This window comes from Diplotaxodon limnothrissa, linkage group LG7, assembly GCF_057381915.1.
Source record: "Diplotaxodon limnothrissa isolate DT_005_m linkage group LG7, D_limnothrissa_male_GT1.1, whole genome shotgun sequence".
Classification (NCBI taxonomy): domain Eukaryota; kingdom Metazoa; phylum Chordata; class Actinopteri; order Cichliformes; family Cichlidae; genus Diplotaxodon; species Diplotaxodon limnothrissa.
The window spans coordinates 64,038,299-64,057,142 of NC_140602.1; the positions used below are offsets into that span (position 1 = coordinate 64,038,299).

General features: G+C 39.7%; 2 protein-coding genes and 1 pseudogene across 2 annotated transcripts; all 3 read right to left on the minus strand.

Moving 5' to 3' along the window:
• Positions 1-139: 139 nt before the first annotated feature.
• On the minus strand, positions 140-970 carry LOC146629532 (gamma-interferon-inducible lysosomal thiol reductase pseudogene; annotated as a pseudogene).
• Positions 971-11,239: 10,269 nt separating this feature from the next.
• Positions 11,240-13,547, minus strand: purbb (purine-rich element binding protein Bb). Its single transcript, XM_085358683.1, has one exon. It carries the CDS (start codon positions 13,512-13,514, stop codon positions 12,603-12,605), a length of 912 nt encoding a protein of 303 aa, XP_085214809.1. The 5' UTR covers positions 13,515-13,547; the 3' UTR covers positions 11,240-12,602.
• Positions 13,548-16,437: 2,890 nt separating this feature from the next.
• ved (ventrally expressed dharma/bozozok antagonist) lies at positions 16,438-18,296 on the minus strand. Its single transcript, XM_085358684.1, has 3 exons — positions 18,053-18,296; positions 17,145-17,398; positions 16,438-16,809 (listed from the first exon to the last, which is right to left on the minus strand). Exons 1-3 carry the CDS (start codon positions 18,294-18,296, stop codon positions 16,438-16,440), a joined length of 870 nt encoding a protein of 289 aa, XP_085214810.1.
• Positions 18,297-18,844: the final 548 nt, after the last annotated feature.

The following is an 18,844-nucleotide window of genomic DNA, read 5'->3' on the forward strand; positions in this document are numbered from 1 at the left end:
ATTTGTTATTATAAAATATATTTGAATTAAGAGACAACTTAGTTATCTGCTCTGTTAAACAAGAAAGTTATAATACTCTATATGCTTACATTTTCATAGTATTAACGACAACACTGAAACAAACTAATCATTAGTATGGCTAATTTAACGTGTCACATTTGGCTGTTTGCCTGTAGGACTGACATATAACTTTATTTTTCATGTTCAGCAGAAGCCGGACGGGAGCTCCAGTGCAGGCTGGAGGTTTCACCCCCTTGTAGAGATGACAAACCAGTTGGAAAAGGGACAACATTGCTTTGTCTTCATTCTCTTCTGTGTATTCCCCATTGAAGGTTATCCAGGGCACATGTGTGTGTGCAGGGTTCAGGGCTCTGGTCATAAGAGCGTTGGCACGCATCAGCTGGTATCCCAGATCTCCTTTGACACACGAGTCAACTCTGGACCAGGGCACAGAGGGAGCATAGAGCCGGAGACAAGACTGCGCAGCGCTCAGAACATCTGCAGATGACTCCATGCAGTAGATGATGTGAAATGCAAGAGAGTGTTCGGTTAAATTGAGGATGCAGGCCTCGATCATGTTTCCTCTGCATTCAGACTCTCCGTGCTGACAAGTGAAGGGAGAGTTTGCTGAGCGAAGCTCCTTAGCATTCCCATAGGGCACCAGTGTGACAGCCATGATGTCCTGCAGCATTGTCCAGGTGGGGAAAAGCTGCTGAGTGATAAATTCTCTGCAGTCTGGACACAGACTCTCATAGTACAGTGTGACAGATACTCCAGGGACAGCCTGGTTTGACCTGGTAGCATTAACCTCCATACACTGTTTCTCCACCCTGCATTCTATCGCTATTTCCAGGGACCTACACCACTGGGAGGGAGGGTAGCGACAGGCCGGTTTGGGATGACACATCCCGAAACCGCTCCGTTCAGTACAGACGAGCAAAAGCACAGCCAGGATTCCCGAGCGCTTCATGTTGGCATCTGCAAAGGAATCCACGTTTCTCTTTCTCACTTCTATCTCTAAATGGTATCTGCTTTCACTGTTAGGTCACCTGAATTTCACCATCCACCTAATTCCCCGAGGTTGCTCCTTCATCTCTCTAACCCCAACCTTGATGACATGCTGAAGAGGCAATTTAACCATTTGATCCAGCTGTGTTGGAGTAATGCTGCATCTAAAAGCTGCAGGAAATTAGCTCTTGAGGACTGGAGTTGGGAACCCTTGGTCTATGGTTTCCCCAGCAGATAAACTACCACACCATTACCCAGTACCTTTTTTAAGCCATATGCCCATAATCATTTGTTAGCATGTATTCAGTATTGTAGAGAGTTTATAGATTTTCAAATCTCTGCTTTTCCTTTGAAACTAAAAGTTCTGTTTTCGTATAGGTAACGCAAGTGGAAGCCCACATGCCCCAGCTTTACACTGGCGCTTTAACGCATCCTCTATTTGTGGATCTGGATGATTTGGATGCTTTGACAGAGAGAGAAATTCACAAATATTTTTAGACATTTGCATGCACAGGAAGCTTTTTTGAAAGTGGCAAAGATCATGGTAGAACAACAATCTCAAAACACACAGCCAAAGAAAGTCTCAATTGGTTTCAGAGAAAGGAATTAAAAGTACTAGAACTGCTAAAAGCACTATGCAAAACCAACCACTTCTGTTGCTGAGTTGGCCCCTTTTGTGCTCTCTACAGCTCAGAGTTTATAGAAGGGGCCAACTGAACCTTCAGGATTTGAATACTGGTTGTCTGGAAGAATGGACCAAAATTACACCTGAGCAATGCACGCCATCAGTTTCTCCACACAGCAAGGGTTGCTTGAAACTGTGATCACCAAAAAAGGTAAATGAACTTCAGTAATTGTCCTGAGACACACTCTCTGGGTTGGTAAGTTCAACATATGGACATAAAATCCTTAATACTACCACAGAAAACCCTGCAAACAGGACTCTGGATCTTTTTTGATTATATTTTGGAGGAGACTCCTTTCCTAATCCAAGGACAGAGCAGTGACATGCAAATCCAAATTGTAGTAAAAGGTAAGGGATCATTTTGATAACCCACTTATTGCTGTGTGCAGTTGCCTGCATCTCTGTGGAAATGGAGTCCTAAAGAAGTTGACACCATTCTGATTTTTAAGTAAATTTTCTGTATGCATTACTGCATAGATACTTCCAAACCCCTGGACACATTTTTTTCTAATGTTATGGAAGACTTTTGACATTATATATATCTATAGCTGATAACTCTCAGATTGTATAAGTAAAATCTCATATGCTATGTAAGCTGCTTGAGCCTTTATATGCTACTCTGCCAGATACTTTGCACACCAACCTTCTTCATTTGCCTTTTTTTTTATGCCTCATTGTGAGTTTTTTAGAATCATAAATAGAGCGGAGGTATTCTACCAGAGCACTCAAAGCGCTCTTACATCTTGCCTCATTCACCCATTCATACAAGCACTTTTTTCTGCTTTCTTCAGACCGGAGCAGCAAGTGATCAAACAACCTTCCGATTGGTAGATAACCTCCGAACCTACAGCCACCCACCAAGGCAATGGCATTCCATCAAGACAAACCTAAAGATATACATAAATTGAAATGTACCAAAGTAAATTGATCTCTCCTTTCAGCTCCTCATCTGTTCACCTCCATCCTTTATATTGCCTCCATCTTGTGGCCACAGTTGGCAATTGTTGCTGAAAGCTGTGCTCATTTCATACTCATTGAAGGCTGTGGTTCTCTATGTTATATGGGTGTGTCAGCAGCTTTTCTACTGATGATTTAGGTTGAGCTTTCACTCCTTTGAGATCAGTTACAACCTGGGCTTTGTATGGAAACACAGCTAGCATCTACCAATTATAAGGCTGAGGGTTCGACTCTAGTCTGCATTACACATACAGGGAGTGCAGCATTATTAGGCAAGTTGTATTTTTGAGGAATAATTTTATTATTGAACAACAACCATGTTCTCAATGAACCCAAAAAACTCATTAATATCAAAGCTGAATGTTTTTGGAAGTAGTTTTTAGTTTTAGCTATTTTAGGGGGATATCTGTGTGTGCAGGTGACTATTACTGTGCCTAATTATTAGGCAACTTAACAAAAAACAAATATATACCCATTTCAATTATTTATTTTTACCAGTGAAACCAATATAACATCTCCACATTCACAAATATACATTTCTGACATTCAAAAACAAAACAAAAACAAATCAGCGACCAATATAGCCACCTTTCTTTGCAAGGACACTCAAAAGCCTGCCATCCATGGATTCTGTCAGTGTTTTGATCTGTTCACCATCAACATTGCGTGCAGTAGCAACCACAGCCTCCCAGACACTGTTCAGAGAGGTGTACTGTTTTCCCTCCTTGTAAATCTCACATTTGATGATGGACCACAGGTTCTCAATGGGGTTCAGATCAGGTGAACAAGGAGGCCATGTCATTAGTTTTTCTTCTTTTATACCCTTTCTTGCCAGCCACGCTGTGGAGTACTTGGACGCGTGTGATGGAGCATTGTCCTGCATGAAAATCATGTTTTTTTTCTTGAAGGATGCAGACTTCTTCCTGTACCACTGCTTGAAGAAGGTGTCTTCCAGAAACTGGCAGTAGGACTGGGAGTTGAGCTTGACTCCATCCTCAACCCGAAAAGGCCCCACAAGCTCATCTTTGATGATACCAGCCCAAACCAGTACTCCACCTCCACCTTGCTGGTGTCTGAGTCGGACTGGAGCTCTCTGCCCTTTACCAATCCAGCCACGGGCCCATCCATCTGGCCCATCAAGACTCACTCTCATTTCATCAGTCCATAAAACCTTAGAAAAACCAGTCTTGAGATATTTCTTGGCCCAGTCTTGACGTTTCAGCTTGTGTGTCTTGTTCAGTGGTGGTCGTCTTTCAGCCTTTCTTACCTTGGCCATGTCTCTGAGTATTGCACACCTTGTGCTTTTGGGCACTCCAGTGATGTTGCAGCTCTGAAATATGGCCAAACTGGTGGCAAGTGGCATCTTGGCAGCTGCACGCTTGACTTTTCTCAGTTCATGGGCAGTTATTTTGCACCTTGGTTTTTCCACACGCTTCTTGCGACCCTGTTGACTATTTTGAATGAAACGCTTGATTGTTCGATGATCACGCTTCAGAAGCTTTGCAATTTTGAGACTGCTGCATCCCTCTGCAAGATATCTCACTATTTTTGACTTTTCTGAGCCTGTCAAGTCCTTCTTTTGACCCATTTTGCCAAAGGAAAGGACGTTGCCTAATAATTATGCACACCTGATATAGGGTGTTGATGTCATTAGACCACACCCCTTCTCATTACAGAGATGCACATCACCTAATATGCTTAATTGGTAGTAGGCTTTCGAGCCTATACTTGGGGTAAGACAACATGCATGAAGAGGATGATGAGGACAAAATACTCATTTGCCTAATAATTCTGCACTCCCTGTATAGTGGAACTCTTATAATGTGTCCGCTTTACCAAAATAGTAGGACTGGGAGCATACAGTATAATGTGGAAGAGGGGATGTAGAAAGTCTGCAGTGTTTGACTTTACAGTTTGGAAATGAATCCCTGACTTGTGACAGACCAACAGAAACAGGGAACAGCATCATAAAGGGGTTGGCTCTTTCAGTCTGCAGTCAGAGGGCAACTGGTCTCCTGTGTCATCAATATGTGGTGCAGTGTTTAAGACTAGAAGAGGTACACACACTGAGTTTGCAACAGATAACCTCACAACAGAAAGGTTTTTCTCTGCCCTGAAACACTACTCTATACCACCAACCCACAATGCCCTCTAGCATCTGAATATGGAAAAGCGCTTTAATAATAGACTCACAAGACTTCTTAAATGAAAGATAAATTTGAAAAAAACAAAACAACTTAAGGGGTGCCTGTTCTAAAGTGAGCTGATTTAAACTCTCCACAAAGGTATGTTTGCAGTGATTATCAAATGTAGTATAAATACTGGCCAAATGAATGAAGAGAGACACATAACATGATGTAATGGCCCAGACTGCACACAACTAAAATCTTAAACAGACTGATATCAGTCTGCAATTGAATAGGTTTGAGATTTAATATTGATGTACCAAATTCATTTTGAAGATGTGATCACTGACCTGATTCCCATTTTCAAAGAAGCCACTTCAAAGGCAACAAACTTCCAAGTTCATTATACACTGTGACAATAATTTTGGTCATGCTGTATCCTTCAAACACTGTTTTCCCTGGTGTGACTGTAGCATTACATGCCATTACAGTGTGATTAAGCAAGAATAACTGAATCCAAGATTAGGTAACTTCTTGTTTGTCAGATCTGGTAACACTTATATGACATTTACATTTTTTAATACTTATGTGCTGAGGCACTAAGAGCCATTTTGTTCAAATTGACCATCTAACTATCTCTGTTGCTGAGACACAAGGATTACCAAAGAGAAGAAGGCAATTTGTCTAGTAACAATCCCTGCTTGCACATAGCTCAGCATGTTTCAGCAGGAGAACCTTGTGTGTACCACATGTGAGCAGAGCTCATCACAATCAAACTATTGTATGCCTCCATCCCCAGACACTGAAATCCTAATAGCACAGCTGACTCCTAGACCTGGAATGCCAACTCTGTAAAGGCCTCCAACATTAAAATAGCCAGCATGCCCTGTCAGCATACCCTCTCTGCATGCGCATAGGCGGCTAACAGCTGCCAAATTTTCTCATTGAAGAAACAGCAAACGACAACAGGAGAACAGATCCCTGAAGAGGAGGAGGTGATGGAGTCAGATTACTTGTAAGTCTCTCCTTTTCTTATCTTCACACCAGGAAACAAATTCAGCTGTATACGCCCACACATTGTATTAATCAATTTTTAAAAAAGGAAAACTAAGGGATGCTGCTGCGGATTGAACATGACCAAAAAGCACATCTTGACTTTGTTTAGTTGTGCATTTAAACACAAGTTCTGCTACCTTTGAACACTCTTTAGAGCCATATGTGTGGAGGAGGAGAGCAACTGTAAAACACATGCGGCCCATTCCCCAACTGCCAATCATTTTGCAGGTTTCAGTTAAGAACTCCATAGGCATTTTAGTGCCAAAGGCTAGTCCAAAAACTAAATTATGTACCATCGGCGTAACTTTGTGCTGTCAAGATCTCTGTCTAAATAAAGAAAGAAATCTGGGTAAATTCCCAGATGCTTAACCTCCTAGGACCTGGCGTCCAACTGGGGTTCTATCAAACTGCAACTGTTCTATCGAAATTTCAAATGAATATCCTTATATGTGGCTCTCATTTTTCTCAGAAACAAAAATTGGGGGGGGGGGTGCTGTTATATACACACATATCAATAAAATATTTACATCTGACAACAAATTCAGCTGTATACTTCTACACAACACAATAATCTTATGATTTACACAGTGATTAATAAAGACACGCACTTGGCAACATCGAAGTGGAAAAACTCTACAGGAAGAACCTCCAGCAGAACCAGGCTTAGGGAAGGGCAGCCATCTGCCATGAGGAGTTAGGAGTGAGGTAAAACAGACAGGATAAAAGATACACTGTGGAAGAGAGCCATAGATTTATAATAGTTAATAGTTAAATGCAAAGTAATATATAAATACATGGACAGTGAAGAAAAGTGATTGGAGGAGAAATGCTAAGTGCATTATGGGAAGCCCCCAGCAGACTTAGAATAGAATAGAATAGAATAGAATAGAATAGAATAATCCTTTAATTGTCCCACAAGGGGAAATTTGGTTGTAACAGCAGCCAAAAAGACACATATACAAACAAACAGTACACAGGACACAGAACAGAAACATACACAATTTTTCTTACATATTTACATTATTGGACTTGGAAGTGTTGCTTCAATTAAATTAATATAATGATCTTGCTCAACCCAGATCTCTGTAAGGCAGAATATATCAATATGTTGATCAATTATTATATAATTTACTAACAAAGAAGAGAGATACTTAATGTTTTACAATCCAATCTTTACTGCTGTTGAAGATGTATTGTTCTTTATGCTTAAATCATTTATGCTGATTTTTTTTATTGGTCTCTATGGACACTGGGTTTTAGGGGGACAATAGGAGTAGAGAAGCTGCAGAGAGGCTTGTAGGACTGCACCTCTGCTTCCAACTCTCATTTCTGGGTGCTCCCATCTTTGGGAGGAGGTAATACATTTGATAATTGTCCTGCTACATAACCCAGGTCCAGGTCCATGCCCTGAATCCAACCTTCAAAAAAGTTCAGACACAGAGTATTTTTCCAAAAGTCTTCAGGATCATAAAGATGTTTTTGTGAAATGTAAGATGTTCTTTTCTGTCAGTTGCACCTTTTGTCTTTGAACTCTTCTATGGATGCCATTTTTGCCCAGTCTCTTTCTTATTATTGAATCACAAATACTGACCTTAAATTGAATGAGTTCAGCAGTATTATGGATGTTGTTCTGGTTTTGTTTTTAACCTCCTGGATGAACTAATGTGTTTTTGGAGTACTTTTATAGGCCTGGAAGGTTGTGGATAATGGCTCTCACCAATGTTCCCTCTAAGCTGCGCACGTGCGCAATTGCGCACTGCTGGCGCGGTCTCTGCGCACAGAAAATCTGCGTTGTGCACAAAAAAAAAATCTAACCTGAATTGAAATTAAAATTAATACTTTAACAATTTCTGTTTAGGCTGCTCCCGTATGGGATTAGAACGATGCCACCTTATCCCATAGTCCAGCCAATGATGCGATTCACATTCATATATACGCAGCTAATCAACGTGGTTGACAGGCTATGACAGCGTCCTTATGTGCCGACACCGGTGTTTTAGCGAGCAAAGCGGCGTGGCTGATGTGGAGTGAAGCCACTTAATGACAACGTGTACAACCACTGGAGATGTGAGCAGGACAGACGGAACAATTGACGGGAAAAGTGTGGACTTTATACCAGTTTTTAAATTGTGTTGATAGGCCACGTAAAACCAGAGTTGTCAAATCTTGTGTAGTTAGTGTGTAGCGTAGTCAATAGTTTTGTTGTGTGTGTCAGAACAATGAGGCGACTGCTGAATGTTACAGGTGTTACAGCAGTGATACATCTCCTGTTGTCAGGCCTGCAGGTATCAGGCTGTTGTTCTCCTTCATCTCATTTTTTTTGGAGTGGCACAAATAATTTGTGTGGCATCAGATTTGATGGAGAACAGCTGATTGTTCTGTAAATAGTTTGAAATGTTTATTTAAAAATGCATTGGCTGCATTTAAAAAAAATAGCTGCAAAAAACGTTGTTGTTTGCTAAACTCAGTAACTTTTTTGAAGAAGTAACTACCGGTATATAATTAATTGCCCAACATTGGTCATTATATACTGTATTTTGCAGACAGAGTTACAGGACTCTCTCCCAGACCACAGACTCAGACTCATACAAGTCAGAGAGAAAGAAAAAAGAAAGAAAGTTGTGTTTTCGAAATTGGAGTTCAAGTTATTTTTACTTCCAATAGTCTTAACATGTCAATGACTAGATTTTTTTTTTACATTTTCATTGTACGTGGGCTAAAGTAGTTAAATAAAGGTAGTCTAACATAAATGTAACTGCTGTGATTTGATTTGATTTTAATAAACCATGTAACTTGGATGGATTCGATGCTGGCATCACCACAGTGCACACGTCTGATGTCGCTCACAGTGGTCCAAGGGATCGCTCAGGGAGTTTGTGTGTTCGCTCAGACACATGAAAAATTAGAGGGAACATTGGCTCTCTCCCTGGATTTGTTGGATTCCCAAGGCTGTAGAAAGCTTTTCTCATCTGTTCTTGAGGGTTTTTTTTTTTATATCACAGCATGATGTGTTACTTTTTAAGATCTTTTAGCTGACAGGTTGTATTTAAGTGATTTTGTCTGTCTGGAAGGGCATCTGGCATATTACTGTCAAATGAAACAGTAGCAACCTACTGTGGATACCCTTAGTGATAGTAGTTTCAAAATAGTGCATTTGTGATTTAACAAGGGTGCAATTACTTAATCACATAGTGCAAGTACAATCAGTATTGAAAATGTCACCAATTTTTAAAGTAAATCATTTTCTAAAGGTGCTATTGACACCTATCTACACATCCTAAACTCAAAACCCTTCAAGGGGCTGAAATTGAAATAGTCACATTTTACAGGTGTCTAGCTATCATTTTGGGGTTAAACTAAGTTTCTTTTTTAGATTTAGATTTTTAGATTTTTTTTCTCTCTCCAACCTTGGGAACACTTGATTTATGCAATTTTTTAAATCCCTTTTAAAAGAGCAAGAGAATATCTCTTTTGGTCAGTGTGACTGTTTTTAATGTCATGCTTGTAATGATCTATATTGCATCTTATTCACATGTTTGTGTTCACTTGTCTTTACAGAATTATGTGCTTGTTTTCTACTTGTTATATGTTGTAACTTCTGCTGCCCTCTTTTGCCTGAATAAATAAAGGATCACGACATTTTCACCTGTGTCATTTCTCATTAATACACATTTCCAATATGTGGACATACTAATTACATTAACCTATCATGCATGTTTTTGCCACAGTCAAAAGAAATATGTTAGATTAACTGATGACTTTGAATTAGCCATGGATGTGAGTTAGATAAAGTGCTGTATAGTCAAAAATGTGACTTGAAGTCTAAAGAGCTTTGAATGGTCAGTAAGACTAGAAATGCTATATAAGTGCAAATACGGTACCTTAAATTTAATTTAAATTAAATGATGAAATATGTTTATTTTTTCATTTCTGTTTGTCTTAAACTCTTTTCTTTCTTGTCTGAAAGGCAGCAAAGTTTAAGTTTTGAACATCCAAGAACAAAATAGTTGATATGGTTTGTTTAAAAAAGAAAGCTTCAGTGACTGTGTTTTAACCAGTCAGAAGTGCTAAATGTTTTAACCCTTTGCATTTATGACAAAGGAAACCAAAGTGTCACATCAGCAGCTTGAACCAGAAGATATTTTTGATGAATTATTCATCAGTGATCAAACCTAAATGCCAATGAGTAGTAGGTCATCCAACTCCTACAAAGGTTTATGTCTGTAAAATAGCAAATGGGAACTAGTTGTATAATTACATTGTTCATGTTGTATGTTAGTTTGTAACTTAAGGGACTGAAGTAAAGGTTTTAAGTTCGCCAAAGTAAATATGGATTTCAAAAGTACTCTTAAATGTCAAATGTGGTTTTAACCAAATGAAACCAAATGTATGAAATGAAGCTCAAAGTGGTGCCAAGTAGTACAGTTTAAAAGTGAAACTCATCGACAGAACATTAATCAGATATTTACAGAGCTGTTTCTTTTTTAAAATAGATACTTCTGTTTAATAATAATATAATAAATGCCAGTAAATAATGAGAGTAAACATTACCTGCACATGTGAACTAAGTCCTAATAAGTAAAGAACTAATAGGTGTCATCACTTTAATAGTCACATGAACCTCTTAAATGAATGCAAACTGTATCTTGCTGGACTGATAAATCACTAGCAATATCACATCTGCATTAGGTCATATTGCTGGAATGAATTATACTCTTTAAGGTCAATATATCAGCCAAAAGGTTTTATTTTGGCATTTTTCTGTTTTAAATCACGTTTTCATTATTTTGAATATTGACAGTATTGACCAGAAATTGCATTCTAAATAATAAAGCAAAATCTTATTTGATTTAGAATTACTTAAAATTATAAATAACTAAATAAAAAGACAGGGAAATTTAATGTTTTACTAGTATTAAAATGATTCATTTTGGGGGGATAATCAGACCTGGATTTGTGGAAAGATTCTTCACCATTGTGACATCAGGCAAAAGTGGGCATTTTTTGCCATATACAAAAAATATCCAGCAGAACTAGCTGAGTGGGTAGACCGGTGTGGCACTGGAAGAGAAACTGCATAGTGTAGTCATAGCCTGGTGGCCTGGTCTCTAGATGGACATCTGCTGCGCATGGACTCTTACGCTGGTCTGGGACATCTTTATATAATTATATAATAATATAACACTTACATAACTTGAAAAGGTAAAATGTTGCAGGAAGATGTATGCAGTCTCAGACTGTTCTTGTACATATTTAACCAAGAAAATAAACAATTCACCCAATTAGTCTGCAAAATGAATAACCTGATTTCAAGTACACAGTCACAACATCGAGTCTTTCATTTCAAATTGTTTAATAAATGAAGTGTTATACTTTCACTCTAAGAACATGAAAAAATTACCTTGAGATCGAGTCACAATTCTCTTTTAAGAAATTAACTTTTTATTTTTAGGATTGAAATATGTTTTCCTTAATAAGTATCTGAAAATATCTTTTGCTGGTTTGTTTGGTAATATCTTTCCTACAAGTAGAATCTCATTTCAATATAGCTCTTTTTGGGGGGGGAAAGAAACAAAAAAAGGAAAAACAAAAGAAAACATCCATCAATGTGTTTCTGTCCAGGGTCTTCATAATGTGTTGGAAGGTGCTGTCAGAGAATGGCCTGTGGCTGAATAGGCCAGCTGTCCAGTTCTGAACACGAGGCTGATGAGAAAACTTGTCGCTACATGTAATGCAGCACTCCTCCTCCAACTGCAAGACATTTGGACCCCTGTTAGCAAATGATCGTCTGAAAAGTCCCATAAAACAATATCTGTGTTTCCTCCGGTGGCATCTGCTCCCCAGTTCCAAGCGGTTGTTCTCAAACACCAAGGATGCTCTGGTGTGAGAAGAGTCACCACCCTTCCTCACAGAGTGAATCTTCTTCAAAACAATAAGAAGTACGCTTTGCTAAGATTATATGTATAACATAAAACCCAGCTGTTCTGCACTGTAACTGACTACTGGAGTCAAAGCATTTAATTTAGTCCACCAGGCCCTTTTTGTTTGGGCTTACAGATAATCCTCTTAGTAACAACCCCCCCCCCCCCCCCCCGGTCATTTTGGGTAATCTTTTCGATTAACAGCCTGCAGATGCTGCAGCAGCAGTTGTGCGGTTGTTTGACAGCTCTCCAGCTGCTGACATATCTAACAAATAAAATCCATAGAGTGACAGCAGTTCTGTCTCTGCATTGCTCTCAGCTTTTCCTGTCTGACTTGCAAAAATCCCGCAAACTTCCCACAGAGGAGAGTCCTGGACTGGAACAGGATGGATGCTAGCTCTCTCCTTTAACCAAGAAGGGAAAACATCTTGAACAGGTCTTCACTCTTTAAATAGAAACTATGTTGCACATAGGAAAGCATTCAATGGCTTCACCTCTAGTTATGAAAAACCAACTTGCTCCTCTTATTTTTTCCAACAATAAAGCATAACTCACTTTTTTTTTCAGCCAATGAGATACATCTCATCCATACATTTTCACTTTCAGAAATTCAAACCACCACTTCAACCTCAAGCCCAACAAACTTTAGGATAATACACCAAAAATTCCCTGCACATGTACTTCTTTTTTTAAAACTCCACAATACTTTAGTAGGCTATTACAGCACGATTTGTCATGCACTTTATCTGTCATTTCTGCTTCTTTTTTGTTTTGTTTTTGTTTTTTCGCAAAATAACCCTATAGTGTAGATCTGCCATCATGTAACTTGGCTGATAGCTTTTTCTTTTCTCAGTCGTCATCCACATCGTCCCCCTCGGACTCGTCTCTCTTCTCGTACATTTTATCCCTCTGCCTCTCCTGGATCTCCTTCATCTCCTCTGCATATCTGCAGAAAGCTCCTCCAAATTTGCTCCAGGCTTTGAATGGGATGGTGATAGAGTTCCTGTAGCTCGGCTTAACCTCGCTCACGCGCAGGAACACGCCGTATTTGTTGGACCCAACGTCGAAAAAGAACCGTTTAGAGTCCACCATGATGGAGGTGCCCTCGGGAAGCTCGCCGTAGCCCCCGGCGGCCATGCCCCCGGTCATCTCCTCGTTGTCTCCCCCGTAATCATCTATGAGCTTAGCAAGGGCGTCTCTAAACTCTATTAACCCCTGTGCCGGAAGGGCTATGGTCTGGCCGGCCAGCATGCCGCCCACTGGGCCCCCCACTCCAAAGCTAGGTCCGCGGTTTACGGTTTGCCGTATCCGGAGGAACCTCCCCCGCTGGTTCTCTTTCAAGTCCAGGTAGTACTTGCGATTTTCCCGGACAAGAAACTCGCTCTTAAGAGCTCGCCTCGGCCCACCGTCTTCACCCGCGGTAGCTTGTGCTATTTGCTCCGGACTGCTAGGGCCCAGCTGGGCGTAGTGCTCGATGAAATCCCCGAGATAGTCACGGAACTCCGCCGCAACTGACAGCGAGAGGGTCAGGCGACTTTTAGAGCCCCCAGCCCCGACCTCGGCGATTTTAATGAACCTGCCCTTGTTGTTCTGCTTGACGTCCAGATAGAAGCGCTTGTTCTGGATGTCCAGACGCTTTGACGCCAGTTCTTGGGTTTCCTGGTCCCTCTGGAAGTGTTGGAAGCCACCTCCACCTCCTCCCCCGCTACTACCTCCGCGCTCACTCCCGCTGTCGCCATCCGCCATCTTCAGCTCCACCATTCGGCTTCTGCCCCTCTCTCCTGCGTAGCTGCTTTCTGCGTGCACTCAGCCAGCGCGGGCCTCCTTCCCGTGCATCATGGGTGCCCTTCGGGGGACGTTGTGATTGGTCCAACTAACTGCCTGTTTCACTAGTTCACACGATTACGGCATTCCTATTGGTCCGCCGGTATTGTAAGCCGTGCCCACCTGTAATATTTTTCTCTAGCTATTGGTTCAGACTGAAGTTCCGTTTACGTCTTGTAAAACTTTTTTAATCCCGATTGTGAAATCGTCTTGGTTAGAACATGATGAAATCTGGGTGTTTTTTTTTTCACAATTATACTTTTGCATTTTAGTTAAATTTCGAAATGGACATTTCCAACCTATTTATATATGTGAAAAATAGCTAGATAAACTAGTACAGTACACCACATAATAATAATCGTTCTTTGTTGAGATGGATCTCATGTTGTTTAACAAGTCTGTGAAAATACACTACCCTTGATAAGTAGATTACATGTTTTGTGTGCACAATTTTACATAAAATGAACAATACCTCATTACAACTGTTCAACATCCACATTCTTACTTATGTACACCAACAAAATAAAATAGCAAAGAATGACTTTGGAAAACAAGGGGGGAAGAAAGAAGAAACAAGGGGTGAAGAGGAATAAACGGAAGGCTGGGGAACAAGAGAAAAGAATATGAAGGGGAGAATTAAGAGGAGGGAGGTGAGAGTGAAAAGAAAAGAAAACAGAGAGAAGATGGAGAATAAGAAGAAAATAATAATGGTGAATTCTACTCTACAGCAGCTTGTCACGTCTGAATGTTTCATTTACTCCATTGTTATTGCATTTCCCGGACCTGCCAGAAGATGTCAGTATAAATCCTAAATAAAGACTCTAATCCACCCCACTGGAAAGCTTTAGAAAATGGTAACGGATGCAAAGATTTTGAAACTTTTAACTGTATTTTCGTAAGTTTTACGGCGTTTTCTATAGATAAAAACTGTTCACCGCATTGCCATTCATACTTTGCCAAAGTTATTGATTAAGAGATGTTTGATGTTTGTTGTTGTAAATAACAGTTTGTTTTTTGGTGAATTCTCAATAAATGAACTTCATATTTTATAATCACGGGACGGCCTGTGCAAGCACTATCATAACTTTTTCTGCAATCTTACATATTTGTCATATCATTTCACGACACGATCAAAGTTGGCTGTATGTGGCCCATTATGTAAAATGTGTTTGACATCCCTGTTGTAACTGGGTCTCAGTCATCCAAGTCGTGGCAGTCTTAAGCATTTGAAATAAGTAAACCATAGTTTGTTTGTTTGTTTTTATGTCACCTCAATCTTTACTTATAAAATCACAGTTGTGCCAGTGGAGCCTGTCAGAAAAGGATTATAGCAAGATAGCAATCAAGATGTCAAGGACGATAGGTTTCTGCCGGTTTGTTTTTAAAAACGCGGCCACCAGGGAGCATCATTAGAATGTTAAACCCTTTGCGAAAATAAATGCATCTGATCTTGTTTCTGTATAGGTGTCTGAGGTTCTTTAACAAGAAATAAATGACATATAATGTGCTGTTGTCTGCTGTATAAACATGCAGCGTAGCACATCTATTAACTTATCTTTCTGTCAGCTAATTGCTTAAACACAATGCTCAGAAATCAATACTTTTGGCAAAAAAATCCAAAAGCATAAGGTATCCAAGGGAATATCGTGCTGTCAGGCACGCGAAAAGAATGTTTTTCTTATGAATGACTCAAAACAGTCCACTTCTGTGGAAAAGAAGGAGGGCTTCAGTAATCTCAGTCGGGTGGGAGGTCTGCCATTTTGGGTACAGTAGGAGTGGCCCTACTCTGACAGTCTGGGTAGGAATTCTGGTGGTGTCTTTAAATTTTGCCAAAGCATATAGTTAAGGCTGCATCAAGTGACCCTGAATCCTCTCTTAAAATATCTATAGGCTATAAAATAGTTATAGGCTATAGGCTAGGACTATTTTAGCCATGGTCTGCTCAGAAATCAATACTTAAAAAGAGCAAAAAATCCAAAGGGCTCAGTATTTTACAACTCTTAACATATTGCTCTTGCCTGCTATACATTTTGTATACAATTCAAAACAAACTCACAAAAGACATGTACATATTCTTTAACTCCCACTACACAATGAAACACAAACCTGGAGTTATCAGGAACTTAACCCACAGAGCAGAGAATGTTCCCTCTAAGGCAGAGGGTAAAAATAGGGGGAACACGCACACAAATAGATACCACTTAATAATCAGCTGAGATCCATAGGAAAGAACCTCAAAGATTAACCAGGGAGAAACAGCCAGGATGTCTTTCCTATTGTCCCCAAGTCACTGTTGGTCATCAAATAGTTCTAATATTATAGGATGTTACCCTACAATATAAAGTGCCTCGAAGGTCACTGTTGGTGCTTATAATGAAAGTCCTCCTCGTTACTTAGGTCTGCTTTGAGTCTTTTATTTTAATCTAGCCACTGCATGCCATCCTATTTAAATAAAACTGAATGAAAATGAAATGGTTGGTGTGAAGTGGCTTTGTATACACAAAATTAAACTGAATTAAATGTTTGACTGTTAGATGAGAAAAAAAGATCAGATAATCTGATAAGAATCTAATCATTATTATTTATTTGAATAATATTTACACTGACATAAATCCAACAGTGACATAACAACAGAAATTTAAAAAATGACATTTAATTACATTCAAACTATACATGAATTACAAACAGACGTTATTGCACACTGCCCTGTTTGATTCTTGATTCAAGCTTCAAAGCAGTATTTTTGCCATGTTTCTAATAACGCATTTTATTTTATTCAAAAATCAAATCAAAAACTTCTCCCTTTGTCTAAAATATCACAGCTGAGATTACATTACAGAAGAATGTCTGCATGTGATTTTCAGTAATATGGAGGATAAGTTGGGTAGGACTCTCTGAGGTGAGATGTGGCAGAGGGCACCATGACTCCTGAGAGCCTGCTGTACTGGTAGAAAGAGTCCATGGGCAGAGTGGCGACGCTGGGCAGAGGGGAACTGAACTGCACATGACTGCGTGGATAGATGTAGGAGGTGGCAGCCGGGCCCTCAGGTGCTACTGCTGCTGCTGAGTGGTATCTTGGGTATGGCCCTGGCCTGTATGCCTGTAGCTCAGGGTAATGAATGAACTGTGGGGCAACACTGGCCTGGCAGACATTAGCCTGGCATGCCTGAGCCAGAGCATCCTGCATGGTTCTCTTTACCTTCATCCGTCTGTTCTGGAACCAGTTTCTGATCTGTGATGAAAACAGAAAATTTAAGATATAAGAAACATTTTTAAAATACAAGACATAATGAAATAAAACATAAGTAATGTTAATTTTCTGTTAGTGAACAGTAGAGCATGATTATTTTAGAGTACTAATTATTTTTTTAACTGCTAAAAGTAGTACATGGTTTTGAAGGTCAGTAGCTGCTATCAAATAGGTGCTCATGAGAACTGATCTCTTGGCAGTTTCTTTTTGAAATTTGCTGCTGTTTCTGATTATTATAGATTTATCATAAATTGAATATCCAGCAGGACCAGGTTCATGAATTCATGATGTCAAGTATTGATACTGGGGGTGGTTACCTGTTTATCAGACAGGTGGAGTTTTTTGCGGAGTTCTGCCTTAGATTGCGTCCCCAGATAAGCACTTATGCTGAAAGCCTTCTCCAGGCTACTGATCTGCTCTGCTGTGAAAGCTGTCCGGGGCCTGCGACCCACTAGAGGAGATGGAGGTGATTTTGAGACGGCTTGAGCTGAAGGGGAGAGAGACTGTCCACCTTCGCTCTCATATCCTGAGGTCTCCTCCTCTGTCCCACTGCTGAAACCAACCTCAGTCACTGGAAACAGAAAGTGAGAAAGAAAGAAACTTAAAATCTGTTCTTCACATTACGTCGATTTAGACATATTCTGGTATTTTACTTGAGTAGTTTACAAAGCACTTTATTAATTTCAGAGTATTTAACCACATACTGTTAACTGGATGGAAATTCAGCTATAAAAATGTCCAAGTTTTTATTGCAGTTTATTTATAGGTTACGAAACACATCTGCATTGCATCACTGATCAACTTATATTCTTCTAATTAATACACGAATATTAGTTAGGTAAAAAGTACTCTAATAACAATAAAGCTGCATAAATGGTTTTTTTCTACTAAAGTAAATAAGATTTAAAAAAAAAAAAAAGATCAAATAATTAAGACAACTAAAGTAACTGTGTACCCAGGAGCGCTAATATGCAATGAAAACGTAAAAAATTAAAATTAAAAAAAATTTTTAAAAAATGATCGATGTTCTCTGAGATGTTCATATTTGCATTCAGCTGAAATGTAGTTAAATGTGAAGTTATGTTTAGGAAAAAAATTCAAAATGCACATTTACACAGAACTAATAGCTGTTTTAATGTAAATGCACTTTTTTCTGTAATTCACTTTTAAATAGACTTTACATTGAAATTGGAGTCTGGGATTTTGGCTCATTATGAACTCTTACCTTGGCTATTGGGAGCGGTTTGTTGCTGGAGAATACTCTGGCTGTATGCTTCAAGGGCCTGACTCCTGTTTTCTTGCTTTTTCTGCTTAGGGATATTCTCTGACTTCTGCCTGCAATAAAAACCAGGCAGACTCTCAGAAAGCGTCCCACAGGCTGTAGGTCCGGAGACAGTTATGGTGCTGGTCTCTGATCCTTCTTGCTGGCTGCTCTGGGCCATCCACTCAATAGAAAAATGTCCATTCATGGCTGCTGAGGAGGAATCCGTTTGTCCTGAAGCTTGGAGAATTATGACTACCTCATCTACAACCTGCTTGTATTTATAGAAGACATCCCACCTCATATCAACCTCCCTCAACCCGAAGATCAAAGCACACATCCTCCCCTCCCTGCAGTCCAGCCCTCCTTTAGTTTTCACAACTTGAGTAATTAAGACGTCCCATTCAGTCTCAATGAGGCTGTTACAACAAGGCTCCAGTGAGTCTGGAAAGGACCCCCTACCCACCCTCTTTCCCACTCTTCACATAGATAATACAGTCACTTTGCCCCAAACTGTCTCCATCTCTTCCACAACCATATCCACCCTATTAAAAAATTAACCTTCTGCAGTTTTTTAGGGAGTCGTTTTTTTCCACTTGGGGTGAGTGAAGAACTTTAAAATACTAGTGTCAGTCCTCATTTCTTTATATTTTTCCCCAAGAAGCAAGATATTGTTGTAAATCTTTACAGTGGTCTTGATCAAAGATTACCTAGGCTTTCTGAAGGCTTTCAAACATTAAAAAGACACCTACTTCA

Excerpts from the sequence above, each read along its gene's own strand:
- purbb (XM_085358683.1), bottom strand. The coding sequence starts at position 13,514 with ATGGTGGAGCTGAAGATGGCGGATGGCGACAGCGGGAGTGAGCGCGGA.
- ved (XM_085358684.1), bottom strand. The coding sequence starts at position 18,296 with ATGAATGGACATTTTTCTATTGAGTGGATGGCCCAGAGCAGCCAGCAA. Across the intron at positions 17,399-18,052 it reads AACCGCTCCCAATAGCCAAG|TGACTGAGGTTGGTTTCAGC; the intron begins GTAAGAGTTCAT and ends TTCTGTTTCCAG. Across the intron at positions 16,810-17,144 it reads TCCACCTGTCTGATAAACAG|ATCAGAAACTGGTTCCAGAA; the intron begins GTAACCACCCCC and ends TTTTCATCACAG.